The 19,873-nt window shown below is 36.0% G+C and overlaps 1 protein-coding gene across 7 annotated transcripts; it reads right to left on the minus strand.

Annotated features, from left to right (window-relative positions):
- Positions 1–2,309: 2,309 nt before the first annotated feature.
- LOC120079324 (FAD/NAD(P)-binding oxidoreductase family protein) lies at positions 2,310–9,745 on the minus strand. 7 transcript variants are annotated; one of them, XM_090314447.1, is made up of 16 exons: positions 9,532–9,745; positions 9,311–9,455; positions 9,175–9,234; positions 8,963–9,076; positions 8,802–8,889; positions 8,533–8,675; positions 8,353–8,454; positions 4,072–4,143; positions 3,875–3,974; positions 3,728–3,810; positions 3,406–3,483; positions 3,217–3,315; positions 3,087–3,137; positions 2,931–2,987; positions 2,805–2,846; positions 2,310–2,715 (listed from the first exon to the last, which is right to left on the minus strand). In XM_090314447.1, exons 4-16 carry the CDS (start codon positions 9,005–9,007, stop codon positions 2,623–2,625), a joined length of 1,053 nt encoding a protein of 350 aa, XP_090170573.1. In that variant the 5' UTR covers positions 9,008–9,076; positions 9,175–9,234; positions 9,311–9,455; positions 9,532–9,745; the 3' UTR covers positions 2,310–2,622. The 7 variants fall into 7 exon arrangements, with proteins under 7 accessions (XP_090170573.1, XP_038889404.1, XP_038889409.1 ...); XM_039033476.2 differs by having other exon boundaries at positions 9,311–9,436; positions 9,532–9,717; XM_039033481.2 differs by having other exon boundaries at positions 8,963–9,066; positions 9,311–9,436; positions 9,532–9,658.
- Positions 9,746–19,873: the final 10,128 nt, after the last annotated feature.

Raw genomic sequence — 19,873 nt, forward strand, 5'->3', positions numbered from 1 at the left:
GGTCATTTTAGTATCTGAATTTTCAATAGTAAGTTTAAAAGGTCTACGTACTAATAAAACTATTAAATTTAATCAGAAATTTGACTACACAACTACCATGATCACTTAAAAAAAGAGTGTTTTTAATCATTCCCTCTTCTCTTTTTTTCTCCCTCTCTCTCCTCAAACACCCTCAAATACAAGATTTTTGTATTGAGGACCCTTTCACGAACGCTTCAATGATTAGTGACCTGTTCCTCATAAATGTATGAAATCTAAACTTTTGTTTATTCAAAGTGCACTTTAATACTATATTGCGTTAGAGATGACCATATTTATCATAGCTCTTACATCATGACCATGTCTATTGCAATCTCCATTTTTCTCTATACTCTATAGAGTATCACGTTAAGGATGGTCATGTCTATTGTATACAAAAAAAAATGAAAATCGCGATGGCCAAGCTACAATACACATGACCATCTATACTATATAGAGTGGAGAAAAATAAAGATCACTATAGAAATGACCATTACGTTAGGATTATGATAGATATGACCATCTTTAAAGGAATACTGTACAAAACGTGATACTATACTATAAAAATGACCATTGTGTTAGGACTATAATAGATATGACCATCTTTAAAGGGATGTTGTATACAAGAAGAACCCTTAAAATTAGTGACTAAATTTGTGGATTAAAAGACAAAATCACATTCACAAGAACCATCTCTTCATTTCCACTCTTTCACTGTCACAAACTAGAACCCAGTTTGTTGCATTGGGAATTGTGGCTTCTTCTTTCCTTCTCCAGAAATTCATGACCATTAAATTTCAAAAAAATAAAAAGAAAAAGAAAAGAAACAGAGAAATGAATTAAAATTGAGTAACATGCGATGGGATTAAGGTTTCAAGGAAGTATTCATCATTGAATACCACTTGATAATTTAGGTCTCGTTTTGTAATTATTTCAATGTCTGCCTTTTACCAATGATTTTAAAAAATTAAGCTAAATTTTGAAAACTAAATAAAGTAGCTTTTTTAAAATATTGTTTTTAAAATATGAAATTTGGCTAAGAATTCAACCATTATATTTAAAAAAAATAGGTAAATCATGGTAAAAAATTAGGGGAAAAATATTTAATTTTCAAAAACCAAAAACAAAAATTTAATAGTTACCACTAAAAACTCTGAAACTGCAATAGAAAGAGAGGAAGAAAATGGTCAGTATCAGATTTTTGCAAATGTTCTGACGTACTACATTAAAACTAGTAATTCAAGATTGAAACACCAGTCAGCAAATAAGAATTCAACTTGGGTTTACATGATGGTGAATGACAAGTTTTTCAATAATTTGTTCTCCTGTCATATTTCTTGTGGCGATTGATGTTCTTGAAACAATCTTAGCCAGAGGAATGTAGATTATTTATCGAGGGTGTCAATATAGGTTAAGGTAGAACTGACGTTCATCTAACTCAATTAAACTGTAGGCACTATTTTCTTTTGTACTGGGAAAGAGTCTTTTATTTACTTGAACCAGGTAAAATTACTAATATTCATCATCTCTAATATTTGATCTTAAATCACATCTCTTCTAAAGGACGTTTGAGGAGAGAGAATGGGAGAGAGGAGAGAGAATGATTACAAATATATATATATATTTTAAATGATCTTACGGCGTTAGCTGTGTAGTCAAATTTCTAATTGAATTTAATAGTTTTATTAATAAATAGACCTTTTAAACCTACTCTTATGATCTTAGGAACTAAAGTAGTCAATTTAAAACATAAGAGACCAAATTTAACTATACTACAAAATTCAAGGACCAAAAGGGTAATTTTCTCAACATTATATTACCTAAGCTCAAATTCATACTTGTTAACTATCCATTAAAATATAGGTCTAGTCAGCTTATATTTTTCCTAAATATATATATTACACCATACTTACATACAGATTGCCTTTTCAGACCAATTGCTAATGAGAACAATGACAGTAAAGAACCATGCTAACTTGGTATAATCATAATCAAAATTCCATCATACATATACATGCAACAAAGGTTTTTTTTTTCAAAACTATGATTGAAGCTATCACTAGAGCATGAGGTGACATCCAAGCTTATTTAGATAATTGTAATCAAAACTAGAACCCAGTTTTATCTTATCATAACTTACTTTCACATCACACAATCATGTAATTAGGCATGAATCTTGTACGATAAAATGCATAACACATAAATCATGAGTTCATCATAGTATGCTTTACACAATCAAAGAACCAAAGGATTATATTACAGGAATATCCAATCAATCAACAAGAGACATACACAGAAACTGTCAAAATTTTTGTTTACTATAACAAATGTGGTGGTACAAGAATTTGAACCTCTAACCTCAAGAGAAAGAGTACATGTCAACTATTATCGAGTCATGTTGGCAAAAGGAAAGATCAAATTTTTTCTATTAATTTTCCAAGAATCTACTGTCTAAAAGGAGCGAAGGATGAGTTTGTTTAGCAATAAGGATATACAAGTTTTTTTTTTTTTTTTCCTTTTTAATAATGAAGTTGTCAACAAAGTTACAAAGGGCCAGTCCAATCTCCACATAGAATGTTAAACAAGTTTTCAGGTAAAAAATGCTTAAGCCAAATTGCTTATATCCCTCCCTAGAAACTCACCATTTGCAAGTTTACCAATGCTAGTTCCAGCAATGTAGCCACCGGACCAAGCATTCTGCAAAAGAAGAAAAATGGTGGAACACACAAACAACGATGTATCTTATAAACAAGTTTTATTCTTCTTGGTTCTACATTGCATTTTACCTGAAAGTTGAAACCACCTGTTACACCATCGACGTTCAACACCTACAATGCAACATGATAGAATCTCAATGAAGTATCTGCTATGTTTTTGATGTATCAATAACTCTAAGGTATCGTAAAAATTACCTCCCCGGCAAAGAATAGGCGAGATTGAATTTTGCTCTCCATTGTTTTAAGTGAGATCTAGACAGGAGAGCCAAAAAAAACAAAAAAGAATAAAAACAGTTGCCTATATGTGTTTTCTTTTCTTATTATCCTTTTGAGAGAGAGAGAGAAGAGAACCTCTGACAGCGGAACGCCTCCAGCAGTGACAAATTCATCCTTAAATTGACCCTTCATGAAGGGAAAGCTAATACAATAAGAAAAGGAAGCTATGTCTTATTTTAAAACATGGAAAAGCTACCATGTGTACCTTCCCCAAGATCTTAAATATGCATTGCTTCAACAGAGAAGAAATGGAAGCCAATGATTTGTTTGAGATGGAAGCCCACAAAATCTCATCATTTATTTCCTGGACATGAAAAAACGAAAAGTAATTGGTGAGGGGAACTACTATAGAACTATAGCGTGATGATTTTATAATGGGAAATAGTGTCGAAACCTCTCGATCCAATAAATATTTCCAAAATCTTTTCACAAGGCCAAAATCTGATGGACATGAACTGTGCACTTTTTGTTTCTGCAAATGTGTTGAGAGCACAGAGGAATTGTCAAGTAATACAATACATGAGAGAGAGGAGGGTCATCAAAATGAGCAGTTTCTTCAACACCTCAAAGTGTACATTTTAAAAATTTTTGTGATTATTAATTCAACTTATAAGATACTAATAGAAAATGATGTCTCGATGAAAAACCAAAAATTAAATATTACAGAAACGGAAGAAACTAGGAATTTGCATGAAGGGTATATGATCCACGAATACCATAAACTGAGATTTGTGGCGGCTAAGAATTGTTTTGACATCTTCCAAATGCAAATCAGGTGTAAAATCCACAATGAGCAGTCCTACATTAAAACATTATTAGCTGAGAAAATTTAGCACTATAACTTCAAGTAGGGAATATGAAACCTTTATAATCTGAAGTGAATAGGTCACGAGCTCCCCAAGCCGATAAACGAAGAATTACCGGTCCACTAAGTCCCCAATGTGTGACAAGCATTGGCCCAACCTAAATATGAACAATTTTGATGCATCGTTGAATTTGTGCGTTAATACTCTGCATGAAGAGGAACTTTCCTAGGTGGAATAAAGAAAACAGAACTTGCCTGTGTATATTGTGGATGATGCCGTTGTATGTTTTCTAACTTAAGTTTTGCTCTGACCTTAGGAAATGAAACCTGAAATTGGCATATAATTAAGAGATGAGCAGACGATGATGTTACTAGTTTTCTAATAATATTCATACAAAAATAGAGGGAAGAATGGCAGCTATCATATAGTTCTCATTGCAAGATGATCTCAAAAGTCCTTTGATGTGATCATAAAGGCCCCAGGACTCAACCTACTAGAAGACATCAAACAAGAGGTTAAGAATGGGCAGCCACGAATCACAATCACACTTCTACAAAGTTCACAGAGTGATTGTGCAACACTTGTTTTCTCCCTAGACAATTCAAATTCAGATTGCTGTGGCACAACGGATGTATTTTGCAGCCTCCACCCCCATTTCGGAGAAAATGAGGTTAGAGAAAAAGGTTTTCGCATACTTTGAAAGCATGTTTGAGAAAATGATTGTTGTAGGCTAGAAAGCAATAAAGGACGACAACAGCTTAATAACTTACAACTCTGGATATGAAAGTATAATGACTAGTCTTACCCCATATAGTATATTATAAGCATTTTCGTGACTAGCACCCTTGCATATAAAAATGTCAAGAAGTCACTTACAACAAAAAGTACATAAAAGTAAACTTACATAATGAAATACATGAGGCGAAAACATGATAAAAAGGGGTTGAGATGGGCACACAGCCACGAGCAATATACCCTGAACAAGCATGACTGTGACATTCTTCCCCACTTGATTGGTCGACGTACTCGTCAACCGACTCTGCTCGAACTTAGCAATTTGTAGAGCAGCAGTCTTGAGGTCTTCAGTGCGCTCCCAACAAATTTCTTCATCTGAGAAGTCTTTCCACTTCACCAAGAATTCTTTCAGGTCTCGTCTTGGTCTTCCAACACGGCATGTTCTTTCTACAAGTATCTCTTCAACTTCTTTCTTTGTCGTGTTCTTCATCGTGACAGGTGAACATGTCAAAACATTATGTTGTTCATCATCAGGATCAGGATGGTAGGGCTTCAACTTATGTGGTTGATGGGATAAATCTTCATCCACAAAGGTAATTGACCCGTTATGAGGTTTTCCCGACCTTCTCGGTCACTTCAACTATTCTGAGTGCAACTTAATCAGAACCTTATCCCTTGATTGGAATTAAAGTGGACTGCGCTTCATATCTGCCCACTTCTTCATGCATTTCAACGCTTTCTCTACATATGCACGAGCTACTTTAGACTGTCTCCACTCTTTGGTTAAGTTGTGTGCTTGAGGACTTTTGCCAGCATAATGGTGGTCTATGATGTGCGGCATGAGTGGTTGTCTACCACATATAATCTTGAAGGGCATCTTCCCTGTGGACAAAGTTTCTTAGTGTTAAAGTTGAATTGAGCAACGTCTAACACTTGGTCCCAATTTTTCTACTTGCATCGATAAAGTGACGTAGATATTCCTTAAGCATGTTGTTAAAGGGTTTAGTTTGTGCATTAGTTTGTGGGTAATAATCAAACCAAGCATTCAGAATAACTCAGTCCAAAATGTTCTAGTGAATCTCCTATCACGATCACTAATGATGCTCACGAGAACACCCCATAGTTTCACAATATGCTTGAAGAATAATTGGGTTGTTATCTTTGCAGAACAGATGTTTGGAGTTGGAATGAATGTAACGTATTTTGGAAACTTGTCAATGATTACAACTATCGATTCAAACTCTCTAACTTTAGGTAGGTGCATGATGAAGTCGAGGGATACACTTTCCCATGGTCTTAAAGGCACAGGTAAGGGTTCCAACAGACCCATTAATTTCACTCTTTCAACTATGTCTTGATGGCAGACAAGATTGTTAATTTCGTATAATATTGAATAAATCAGAGTTCATAACCAAAATAAATAGACATCAAGAAAACACTAAAGAAAAATATATAAATGGTACCCAAAAAGGAAAATAATAATTAGAAATAAACCCTAATTTCCTTTAACACCCTTCCTCAAACTCAATGTGGTAGATTGACGAACGACTTGAGTTTGTAAAGATAACTTCCGAAACAAATCAGTAGATTTGGGATGGAAACATAAACCCAAGAAGAACGAAAACACAAAGTAGGCTGGAAACAAAAACCCACGAAGAACTGAAACAAACTTCTGTGTTGGAAAGAAAGATCCTCATAGAGTGACCGATAACAAAACCAACGAAGAGCTTCTAAGCTGAAAACAAGGATCTTCATAGAGTTATCTACAACAACACCCTCGAACACCTGATTTGAAAACGGAACAAAATCCCACAAAAGTAGCCTTGTTTCAACAACACATGGGTTCTTTACCAACCATGATGTCCAGCCCACAGCATGTCATTAGCAGTCTCTGCAAGTTCCTAGATTGGGGAACATATAGGCGATTGCCTTTGGTGAGGAGTAGGTCGTATGCTACCCAAAACTGATGAGTCTTACCTTCTTTGGTTAATTGCACTATGGCTTGAGGTTGATGTGTCATTCATTACGTGTGCCTTAATGATCTCTTGCATGGTTCCACTTAAGTTGCTAGTTTTCAGATGAGTGAACATGCATAGGGCCACATGTTCGCACTTCCGATTGACGACGCCTGCCGCTTGGTTAGCCTTACCAGGCCTACGTTCGAACTGAAAATCAAATTCAGCCAAACACTCTTACCATCAAGCTTGTTTTAATGATAGTTTAGGTTGTTGAAAAAGTGACATATCGAGTTGTTGTCTATTTTGACTACAAACTTGGCTCCCCAAAGATATCGTCTCCAAACTCTCAAATAGTGTACTGACTTCGAAAGGCTTTGTTACGTCGGCAATCCCGAGAAAAGGTCTGGGTCCAACCCTCCATCATGTCATTCTTCAAGCCCTTAAAGGCGGGTTGACACTCTAGGTCCAACCCTAATGATGGTCTTTCTTCAACAACTTAGTTAAGGATCTTGCCCATTTTAAGAATCCTTCAAGTAACCGCCTATATTAATTGGCTAATCCAACGAAGGAACGCAATTCTGTCACGGAAGTCTACACGTTCCAATCTCGTATCGCGTTAATTTACTCTCTTCCATGTCAATTCGACCACACTCAATCACATGACCAAGGAGTTTATACGCTCTAAAGAAAGAGGTTTTCGCAAATGTTCGCAAATGTTTGAAAGCATGTTTGAGAATATAATTGTCGCAGGCTAGAAAGCAATAAGGGACAACATTGGCTTAATAGCTTACAACTCCGGGTATGAAAGTATGATGATTAGTCTTACCCCATATAATATATTATAAGCATTTTTGTGACTGTCACCATTGCATATGAAAATGACGAGGAGTCACTTACAACAATAAGTGCATGAAAAGTAAACTAACTTGCATAATGAAATACATAAGGTGAAAGCATGATAAAAAGGGGTTGAGATGGGCATGCGGCCATGGGCAACATGCCCTGGACAAGTATGACCGTGACACCATGCGCCCACACATGGCCATTGCCCAACTGCATGAACGCACGATGAAAAGGCCCCTATAAACCTCTTAAGATGTCAACATGGCCACATTTGGACCGACTTTTTAAGTTCTTAACAAGTGTTTTTACTTAAAAATATATTTTAAACACTTAAGCCTTGTTTGGTAACCATTTCAATTTTTGTTTTTGGTTTTTGAAAATTAAGCCTATTTTCCCCCATGTTTTACAATGATTAGCATTTTTCTTAAGTATAATGATTGAATTCTTAGCCAAATTCCAAAAGCAAAAACAATTTCTTAAAAGCTACTTTTTTAGTTTTCAAAATTTGGCTTGGTTTTTTAAACCATTGGTAAACAGTAGATAACAAAGGAAGAAATTTGGAGGTGGAAGTAGTGTCTATAGGCTCAATTTTCAAAAACAAAAAACCAAAAACCAAGGCCCTGTTTAGTAACCATTTCGTTTTTTCTTTTTGGTTTTTGAAAATTAAGCCTAGTTTCTCCTCATTTCTTACAATGATTTGCATCATTTTTAAGTACAATGGTTAAATTCTTAGCCAAATTCCAAAAAAAAAAATAATAAAATAAATTAAAAACTACGATTTTTTGGTTTTCAAAATTTAGTTTGATTTTTTAAACCATTAGTAAAAAGTAGATTAAATGAAGAAATTTGAAACTGGAAGTAGTGTCTTTAGACTTATTTTTCAAAAACAAAAAACCAAAAACCAAATGGGGCCTTAGAAAGTCATTTCAAAGATATCCTGAGTGGTACAAAAAGAAACTGAACTGATCAATATGGTGATAGAAAGAGATTGAAGCTTACCCCAGACAACTCTGCCAATTGAGGATCTTCAATCTTGAAAGTAAATAGGCTAGGCACTGGGTCTATAAGTGAATGTCCAAACTGAGCAGCAAGACTAAAGCCCTTGATAAAAGTAACAAGTTTAAGGGATCAAGCCAATGGTAACACAATCAAGTACAAAAATCAGACAGCAATTGCAACCTGCCGACTACTCCCACTAGCAATCAGTAAATAGTTTGCTTCAATATGTTCAACACAATTCATAAGCTTTTGAATCTTCAAAGCGAACTTCCCGCCACTACTAACCGACGCACTCGTAACAACCTTTCCAGTCTGCAAGGAAACTGATCAAATAACTCAAAACTCAGCATAAACTACTTGGCTACGCTAGAGTTTTCAGAAAAGGATAGCGAAAATTAATTGAACCACCAAATACACTACGCTGAGAACAGAGCACTAGATTAACAAACCTCCAGTGCGTTTTGATTCAGACATCAGACAATCAACTATGGAAGCAGAACAATTACTGACAGGAAAAACCCTTCCATCTTCCTCAATCTATTCCAAATTTAAACACAAATTATTCACATATGGCAATAAGGAAGCAGGAGATCAACAGCTTTGAAACAACCTTCAGTTCAACTCCATGATTGGAAAACCAAGACATTGTATCCATTGGACCGTGAACATTGAAGAAAGGGCCCCTAAATTCTTTATAGCCTCTAGGGTAATGCTCTGCCAAACTCTATAAGAAGTATAATTATCAAACAGATAATATGCATTCCATGTTCTTGATTATCAATCCAAAGATAAAGTAAAAACTAATTGATGAAAACCCCTCACCTTTGCATCGGTACAATGCCCATTCGTCACATTGCATCGGCCTCCTCCAGAAATTTTGACCTGCCCATTATCAAAATAAAGGATTAAAAAAAAAATCTGTAACAACGTGAAGTCGAAAATGGGGATAGTGCATAACCTTGGAAAGGGGCCTTCCTTTTTCAATAACAATGACATTGAGATTGGGGGCGAGGGTTTTAGCTCTAATAGCTCCATAAACACCTGCTGCTCCACCTCCTACCACCACCAACAGTTCTTCATTCAACTATCCATCACAAAACACACTAAATTATTCTAATATGTTACGTTTTTTAGGAAGCCAGCAAAGAAGTTGATACTGGGAATCCAAAAAAAAATCACCTTTTGGACTGCAACAATGGAGGTTAAAGCTTTCGTTGAATTCATTTTGTGAATTTATAGGGGTGGGCTGTTTGATTGGGTACCAACAAGATGGAGAAATTAGCGGGACATAATTTAGGCTATCGACAAGCTCTCAAGACGATAAAATATTGGAGTATATGTACAACCCAAATTGCTGAATTACCATTTAACTTTTAGGTCCAAACATTTTGTTAAAATTTTGGGACGAGTAAACCTCGATTCATTTATTTTTTATTTTTTATTATTTATTTATTTTGGCAATAATTGAGTATAGAAATCCGAACATCGAGATCGATAGTATGTCTCATGCAAGTAGAGGTATGCTAATTTTGGTGTAAACCATGTGTTTGGAGACTTTACGTCTTTGTTTTTTTTTTTTTTTTTTAATTTTAAAATTCTCATTTTTTAAAAGTTTATATATACCCAAACTGTATCAACAACCAAAAAGACGAGAGAATAAGAACAGCCCAAATCCAGAACAACCCAAAACCAGAACAACTTATATTCCAATCATCTTCTACTTTTGCCAAGAAGAAAATCAATCAAATGGCGGGGGCTGAGAAGATGAAGCATCATCATATTGCGGAAGCGACACACTTAAAAAATGGGCCAAGCATCAATTTCAGCCTCGCGATCAATCAAATCACATATAACAATGCTCAAGGTATGAAACTCAGAAGCCAAAATATGAAAGATGCAAGTCCCAAGCTCAGAAGGAATCATTAAACCACCTTTCAGAACCTGTAAATCCTCAAAGAGAGGAATGTCAGAACTTTTGGAAGCACAGATGTTACACACAATGTTAAGGATATGGGAACCTTGAAAAATCTTGTAAATCAGATTAAGAAACTTGGGAGCAGGGCTAGGAGCATCATTCGGACTAAGAATAGTAGAGCACTAAGACAACAAGATATCAGAGAATAAGCGCGGTAAACGCATAGGCAGCTTGATCTCAAATGAGTCAACATGTCGAAGTAGTTAATTATATGCAAACATCCCAAAATCAAAAGCAAAGAAAGTTCCAATCTGATACAGAAGACTGACCAGAGAAGGAAAAAGACTGGACCTATGAGTCAAAAGGACAATAATTAGCAATGCCAATTTGAAACAAAATAGCATACTTCAAATTGAATGTGGAGGTAGACAATTGACTAGATGAAGGGCACTTAGACCATTTAATACCTGTAAGCTCAACAACAAGATCCTTAGTAGAGGGATGAGGCTCACCAAGAGGAAAAGAATCAACATACTCTAGATAAGCATTAATAACAGCAGAAGAAATGGTGAAACAAGTTTCTCTAATATGAACCTTCTGATAATCATGAGAACTGAGATTGTTGAATTTGGAAGATTGGTGATGAACTCCCTCATTAACTAATTAAAAAGGACCAAAGTCCACAATAGTCTTGAGAAGTCCAACACTTTGAAGAAGGTACAAAATTTCCAAACAGGACTTGGTTTGGTCAGAAAAAACCTTCTCATCAGTAATACGCCGCTGCATCACATACTTCCATTTCAGAACATTGTCCTTGCTATGAAAAGATATCCCACCAATAGGCACAAAAGGAACATTAGGAGGAATTTTGAGACGACCAACTCTTGTGCAAGGCTTGTCCTTGACAAAAGCAATGTCTACTTCACTGCTAGAAGCAAAAATCTGCACAGACGAGTCTAATTCAGAGTCAGGGCTCTTCTTCTTAGGGGGAGTTCTTTTTGAAAGAGTACAAGTAGAGGGACCACAATCAGAAGGCCCATTCAAAGAGGCCCTCTTCTTCAGCTTGCCCAACTGGGCAAGAGGAATATTATCATCAGAGGAATCTGGATAAGATTGTATCAACAATAGCGAAAGCACAAGAATCATCTAAGTACTCAAATTCACTAATTTTGGCATAATATAAAGCATGCTTTTGCAGAAAAAAAGTGAGTTTCAAGACATACATCTTGTAGAACTTCTTCAAAGCTCCTTCACCAGTTGCAATCTTCTCCAAATCTTATTGTAGACCACCTCACGATCTTCCCCACTATTCTCTTGGTGCTCTAGATTGAGTTGTGGTACTCAAAACTGTTGGGGTTGATTCCCTAAAGTCTCGTGTCCTATAGTTTGTAAATAGTATGTACGAATGCTTATGTTGTTAATATATGATATTTACTTCACATCTTGTCTTTTTGCTCAGTTACTTGTTTTATTTGCTTTACCACAAACCAATAAACATAAAATCCCTGGTTATCTGTATGTAACTCAAGCATATATATGGTGACATACAAGTGGATCATGTCTTGAGTGATAACCAAAATGGTATGTAGTATATGGATATAAGAGGGAAACCTTATCCTGGTAACGCTACGGATGCGACCCGCTTTGTGGAATGGTCACAAGTGTTGTGACTTGTCATAGATGGTCTGATCCTAATCATTCTTATTGGGGACATGCGAGAGGGGGTGTCCTATACAAAGAGTTTGTATAAGACCTAACCACGAAATGTTAACATCTCGTTATATAACACTGTTTATGACAAAGACTTCACTTCACTAAGATGACCATAGGTAACATGACCTCAATCCTGAGTGAGTTGGTAACTTCTGCCATTGAGAGTAGTTCTTTGATTTGTATGGGTGCGAGTGGCCAGTTCGCCGATTCAAACCTACCATTTTGGGGATTCGTCTGATTTGGGAGCTGGGAACTCAGCTACACAAGATGGAATTCACTCCTTCCCCGAGGCAGGGTTAAGTAGATAGATAGCTCCCTTAAAGGCTGATTCCGGAGCTTGAACGATATGGCGCCACGCACCTTCTCTTGGCCCGAGAAGTGTTCACACATAGTTGGACTATGTTGTATTGTTCATCAGAGGAATCAGTGGTACTTAAGAAGTGAGATGTAACTACAGGGGCATAACGGTAATTTGGCCCAACTGTACTTACGAGCATCTGTGAAGGGTCATCGTACTCATGATTGGTTATATCCAATGGACAAATAAATATATCTTTGGTAAGAAGAGTTCAGCTGTTGGTCTTTAGTGGAATGCCTGATAGTTAAAGGATGGTGGATCTCGTGGCTAAAAAGTTTAGTCAGCTATTCACATATCATTGGAGCTTCGAGCCACAGGTCCATTAGGTCCCCTGGGTAGCTTGGATAAAGTTGAGAACCAGTATTTGGGTTAATTTGAAATGTTCAAATTGACGAGAGGAAGTTCGATTATATATGATATACTTGGACTGGTTAATTGTATATGATATAATTAGCTAAATGTATGAGATACATTATTTTGGAGGAAATTAGATATAAATATGATTTATATCAAGTACAGGAGAAACTACTATAGTAGATATGTGATATCAAACTATAGGATAAAAATATAATATGATTATATTTATTAATTAATTAGTTGGTTAATTATATGATAATTAACCCAAATTTCACGTTCGGACATGGGTCAGTGGGCAACGTCAGTTAATGTAACTGATGAGTTAAAATGAAAATGGTTTTCATTTTGAATCGCTCGTCGTTCAATCATCCGAAGAGAAAAGTGAGAGCGCGCATTGGTAGAACACAAAACGATCGTTTAGGCACGAGAAGCTATCGTATAGTCTCTCGAAATGCTTAAACGATCGTCCACCTCGCGCTAAACGATCGCACGCTATTTCCTACACGATCGGATAACTTCTCTAAATGATCGTATAGTGTGCCGATTTTACTAAACGATTGTGTACCTTTTCCTAAACGATCGTTCAGTAAATCCTACACGATCGTGTAGCTCCTCCTAAACGATAAGTATTTCTTCTATGCGATAACGTTTTCTTCCCTTCTACTTGCTATGCGATAACGTTCCTTCTTCCTCTATCAAATTCACCAAAGCCCACCCTTTGGGTTTTCACTCCGAGAATACTCGGGGGTCTTTAGTGGTGGTGTCATCCCCGTTGCGATCGTGAGTTCGCGGTTGTTTGTGCTGCTGCAGTCGACGCTTCCGTCGGGCATTGGTAGATCACTTGGAGGGTTCCATTACGTTGGAGTTTCGAAGATTGAAGATTGTCTTCAACTAGTATGAAACTCTGTCCCTTTGTTAATTTGTTGTTCGTAGCATGCCAATAATTAGATTTGTTTGCATAACTGTTTGTGTTGAATGTATAATGTTGCATTTTGGTCACGGTGAGATCGGAGCGATCTGAACACGCTCATAGAACTCTACGATATGATATCATTAAAAAAAAAGCTTGAATCAAGGGTAGAAGGAGAAAAGCTTATTGCAACAACCTTGTTGAAGAACCCTTTCTTCAACCCGAATTTTCTCTAAAATTCTCTATAGATTGCATGCTCGATTTTAACTCCAATCTCTTCATTATATTGCAAATCAACATGCAAAGAGAAGAGTTGCATGAGTTGCAGCTCATGCTTGGAGAAGACAAGGCAAAGATAACGCCATTTGAGTGAGCTACTTGGTGATGGATAATGGAAAAACCTCTTTTTCCATTTTATGTGTTTTGTTTGTTTTATTTTTCCAATTTTATCTAAAAATCAAAATTTTATTTTATAAAATCTATTTTGATTTTAAAAAATGAAAAAATTAATTAAGTTCATAAATTAATTATTAAATAAAACTTAATTAATTTAATATCAAATATTAAATTAATTTTAACACATATCCATCTTTATATATTTACATCATATTTAAATATATAAATTCTCCTATCCCGTTTAAAACATATAATTATATCTCATATAATTACTAATTCCCTTAATTCTAATTTGAACGTTTCAAATTAACTTATCACGTTATTCTAGAGCTAGTCCGTTACAAGTTAGTAGGGGGACCTTGCGGACCTACAGATCATAGGCTCCAACGATCTGAGATTAATTAGCTAAACTCATTAGACCAAATTAATCTCCATTAGTTAACTAATTGGTCACTCCACTAAAGGCCATAGTTGCACTCCCCTCACTGTAGATATATTATGTCCACATGATTTAACCATAATCAGCAAGTCAACCCTTCACAAGTTGTTCGTAATAACGATTGGTTCAAATATCTGTTTTACCCTCGAGATTACGTCTTATTCCTCAAGTCCTTACTGATCCTCTAATGAACAACTAGTTTGTGATCCAATCACTAAACCAAACTTTCTCAGCCCAGTGAGAGTGTGGGGCCCCTTGTTCAAGACCTGGATTCAGTACTTGAGAGAACAACCTTTCTCCTATCCCTAAATCGGGTAGGCGTGAACTCCGTCTTGCACCCTATGTCCCCAACTATCTATCCGGTCTTACCCCTGAAATGGGAGTCTTATTGAGTCGGTGCTGTTGAGCCAACTCTCAACTATGCAAATCTATGAGCAATCCTGAATAAACAGGAGTTCATAGTTAGCTCAAGATTAAGATCGAGTTACTTAGGTCATCTAGGTGAAATAGTCAGTCTTAAATAGTAAACAATATTATAAAGTAAGGGTGACTTATTTCTTGGTCCTGATCTTATGCAAACTCATTGCATAGGACGCCTCTACTCCTCATGTCATAACATGTACGAATTAGGATCACATCGTATGTAGCACTTTACAACTCTTTGTAACAACTACAGAGTAGGCCACATGGTGTTACCAGAATAAGGTACCCAACCTCATTTACGTACCATAGATCATTTTGACTATTTACTCAAACTCGATCCACTCTTATGTTTTCACGTAAAGTTCAAGTACTCATACAATAGTCATGGGTCTTAGTTTATTGGATTTAGACTTTCATACAATTTATGAGATCAATAACAAGTATATTGATAATAGAAAATATTTATTATTTTACAAACTGCGAGTTTTTAGGACATAAAACCCAACAATACTCCCACTTGGACTAAAACTTTAGTGGATCAATATATACAAATATATACAATGTTGAGTTTACATGGAGAGAATAAAATGTATAAATACAATAAACTAGGGCATTATAATACCCATAAATTATCCCACTTGCCCTAGTGATGCAAAACTCGTAGACCTAGTCCTACTAGGTGACCCTCGAACACTTTAGCTGAGAGGGCCTTCGTAAATGGATCAGCTATGTTTCTTTTGCTGATTCGCTTACAGCACATACTCAGCTTCCATTGTGGAGTCTGCAATACAACTCTGCTTGATGCTTCTCTACACCACTGCTCCTTCGTTAAGAGTAAATACTGACCCCGAAGTTGATTTCCTCGAATCAATATCGGTCTGAAAGTCAGAATCAGTGTATCCAGTAAGGATCAGATCCTTAGAACCATACATGAGCATCTAATCTCTCGTTCTCCGCAGATACTTGAGAATGTTATTAACAGTAGTCCAATGGTCATGACCAGGATTGGATTGAAATCTGCTGACAATTCCTACGGCATAGCATATATCGAGATGAGTACACAAGATTGCATACATCAAACTCCCAATTGTAGATGCATATGGAATTCGATTCATCTCCTCAACCTCATGAGGTGTCTTAAGACTCTGTTCCTTAGACAAATGAATTCCATGCTTGAAAGGTAAAGATCTTTTCTTGGAATTTTGCATTTTATACCTAGACAACATCTTGTCTATATAAGATGCTTGAGATAATGCCAATGTTATGTTCTTGCGATGCCAAACTATTTGGATTCCAAGAACATACTGTGCTTCTCCTAAATCTTTCATTTGGAATTGTGAAGCCAGCCATCTCTTAATGTCAGCTAGATATTCTACCTCATTCCCAGTGAGCAGAATATCATCAACCTACAACACCAGAAAAGCGATAGTTTTGTTGACGATCTTCCTATATACACAGGGTTCGTCAACATTTTGTTCAAAGCCATAAGATTTGATCGCAATGTCAAAACTCATATTCCAGGATCTAGAAGGTTGTTTTAATCCAAAAATGGATCGATTAAGCTTGCAAACTTTTTGCTCTTGACCCTGCTGTATAAACCCTTCTGGTTGAGACATATAGATACTCTCTTCAAGATAGCCATTCAGAAAAGCTGTCTTGACATCCATTTTCCATATTTCATAATCATAAAATGTGGCTACAGACAAGAGTATTCTAATAGACTTTATCATGGCAACTAGAGAGAAGGTTTCTTCAAAATCTAACCCCTCTCTTTGGGTAAACCCTTTTGCCACAAGTCTAGCTTTGTATGTTTGTACCTTACCAGCTTGGTCTCGCTTTCTCTTGTAGATCCACTTGCAACCGATGGGTTTTACCCCTTCTGGTTGATCTACAAGATCCCAGACTAAATTGAAATACATATATTCCATTTCATGGTCCATGGCTTTAATCCATTGGTCTTTGTCGTTGTCCACATCGTTCATTACTTGATTAAAAGACAATAGATCCTTTAAATCATCATCTGGTATGATGACTTGAGTTTCAGTTAAACCCATGTACCGATCAGGCTGTTGCACAACCCTCCCACTACGACGAGGGAATCTCAACTCTTGAGAAGGATGTGAAGTATCATTTTCATGAACAACTCTTGCTGAGAGGGCCTGCTCTATCAACAACTCTTGCTGAAGGACCTGCTCGATCAACAACTCTTGTTGATACATTTTTCGTTTCTTTGAACATTTCTTCTATTACTAGCTTATTTCGAGGTTGATGGTTCTTTATATAATCTTCCTCCAGGAAAGTTGGATTTGTCGATACAAACACTTTATCTTCTTGAGGATCATAAAAGAGACCACCTTTAGTTTCTTTTGGGTAGCCTATAAATAGGCATACTTTTTAACGGTGTTCCATCTTTTTAGGATTTTGCACCAACACATGTGCTGGATAACCCCAAATTATGAAGTGATATAAATTTCCTTTACGTCCTCTCCAGAGCTTGTAAGGTGCTTCAGAAACACTTTTCGATGGAACCATGTTCAAAATATACACTGCAGTCCTAACTGCGTGTCCCCAAAAATAATTTGGTAAATGAGCGTAACTCTTCATGGAACAAACCATGTCCAACAAGGTTATGTTTCTCCTCTCTGCCACACCGTTCTACTAAGGTGTGCTAAGGGTTGTGAGTTGAGATTGAATTCCATGTTCTATCAAATAGTTCTAGAATTATATGTCCATATACTCACCACCTCGATCCAATCGAAGTGTTTTAATCTTTTTACCTAGTTGGTTTTCAACCTCAGCCTTATACTCTTTGAACTTTTCAAAAGTTTCAAACTTTTGGTGCATTAGGTAAACATGCCCATACCTGGAATAATCATCTATAAAACTGATAAAATATCCATACCCTCCTTTTGCTCTAATATCTAGAGGCCCCCAAAGGTCTGAATTAATTAGCTCTAGGAGTTCTTTGGCTCTAAGACCTTTTCAGAAAAAAGATCTTTTTGTCATTTTACCCTCAAGACAAGACTCACATGGTGGTAATGAATTGTCTTCCAAATTGTTTAAAAGACCGTTCTTAACCAATCTCTCAATCCTGTTGAGATTTATGTGACCCAGTCTCAAGTGCCAAAGATAGGAATTTGGAGAAATCTTCCTTTTCTTATGAGTCCCAACAATTTTAAACATCTCTATGTTCAACACAGCTTTGACCTCAGTTGGTTTTAACATGTACAAGTTATTTTCTAATTTTGTAGAGCAAATCTGTTTATTTCCCATATTGATGAACACTTCACCATTTTTGAAATAAACTTTATAATTTTGTTCTAGAAAACATGAGACATATATTAGATTCCTTTTCATAGAAGAAATATAATATACATTTTTTAAATAAATGTATTTATCTCCTATAAATAACTTCATATCTCCCACTGCTTTGGCTGAAACAATCTCCTCAGTCCCTACATTAAAGATTGTTTCACCTTCTGTCAACTATCTCCAGGAACTTGTTTCCTATGAGATAGTACATACATGATTAGCGGTACCTGAATCAATTATCCAGATTTGATCATTTTCCACTATACATGCTTCGATAACAAGTAAATCATATTTATCTTGTTGTTTGAATTCCACATTCTCATCTACATAATTCATAATTTTAGATGAGTTGGGAGATAAAGGACAATCCTCTATTAAAACTCTATTGGTATAATCAAACGCTAGTAAATTGTTTGTCTATTTGATTTTACTGTTATGTACATCAGAAGTAAGTATACTAGAATTCGACATGCTAATAAAATTCAAACAAATTCTAATTTGCAAATTGTAACTAAATCCAAAATCAAGTTTTAGCAAAAAGTAATAATGTACCCATAACCATTATTTATTTGCAACGATATTTTAGTGAGTCAAAATATGTGCTACCGAGGGGCAGTCATATAACCCTTCGCTAAAACAAACAATTTTGACTAAACATTATCCCCAGAATAACTCTTATTTCTATTGTCTCTGGAATAACTCTTACTCCTATAGTCGTTTAGTTATCGTTTTTGGTCAAGATCTTTACTAACAATTTAGTAATTCCTGTAACTGTGACCCGCCATTTTTAGATCCTATAGAACTATATGAACTTGCCTCCAAAATAGAAGACAACATCCAAGACGAAACTGTAAGATCCTATTCATTTTACTGAATCTTGTGTTATTTCGAATCCTATGTTACAACTCTCCAAGGGAATAGCTGTCGCTAAACGACTAGCAAAGGGCCGCCTAAAGCAAACCAGCAGGCGCAACATAGGACTCTCACGTTCATACTAATGGAGGAGACCGTAGGATATATTGACACATATCCTTCACCCACTTACTATGAACTACTTCCTTCGTTTACCTTGATATTGACTCATACAAAAACACTTTCCGAATGGAGGCCACTTCTAGGGTGACACTAAGCGTCATATGAATATCACGGTGTAAACTATGTGGAGACGTGGCAGTTGAAATCTATATATCGAATAATAGATTTCTGTTTGAACAACTTCCCCTTATTCACTGAAATCTAGATTTAAGCTAAAAAAAATACTTTCTGAATGGAGGTCACTTCCAGGGTGACATGAAGTACCGTTTAAATCTGGATTGTGAACTCTTAGAGACATGAGAGCTAAAAATAATGTATCGTATATGTTATTAATCTCCCACTGAAGTTTTCTAATAACTTTATCATATAGAAGTTATTAAACTGCCACTGAAGTGTTCTATTGGGTATATTTATACTTAGGTTCTTTTTGGCTAATAAAACAACCCTAAGTCTATGTGATTTATCTAAGTATAACTCTTATAATTGGATTTTAACCTACGATGTCTAGGTGATAAACCATTTTATTACCTCATATCATTCACTTATGCTCATAAAACCCGTTACCAACGCTCAATTATTCGGCCATAATCCCCAGGCAGGAGGTGTTCTGTAACCCGTCAACTTAAGAACCCCCAGCCTTAGATAGGATTATATACCGGTTGA

Source organism: Benincasa hispida, chromosome 6, assembly GCF_027475165.1.
Source record: "Benincasa hispida cultivar pf3 chromosome 6, pf3_genome.v1.1, whole genome shotgun sequence".
In the NCBI taxonomy this organism is placed as follows: Eukaryota; Viridiplantae; Streptophyta; class Magnoliopsida; order Cucurbitales; family Cucurbitaceae; genus Benincasa; species Benincasa hispida.

What these genes read in the sequence shown, in the direction of transcription:
- LOC120079324 (XM_039033476.2), bottom strand. Translation starts at nt 9,576, where the DNA reads ATGAATTCAACGAAAGCTTTAACCTCCATTGTTGCAGTCCAAAAG. An exon ending in AAGGAAGGCCCCTTTCCAAG is followed by an intron (nt 9,235 to 9,310) that starts GTTATGCACTAT and finishes GATAATGGGCAG; the next exon opens with GTCAAAATTTCTGGAGGAGG. An exon ending in TGAATCAAAACGCACTGGAG is followed by an intron (nt 8,676 to 8,801) that starts GTTTGTTAATCT and finishes TTATTTGATCAG; the next exon opens with TTTCCTTGCAGACTGGAAAG.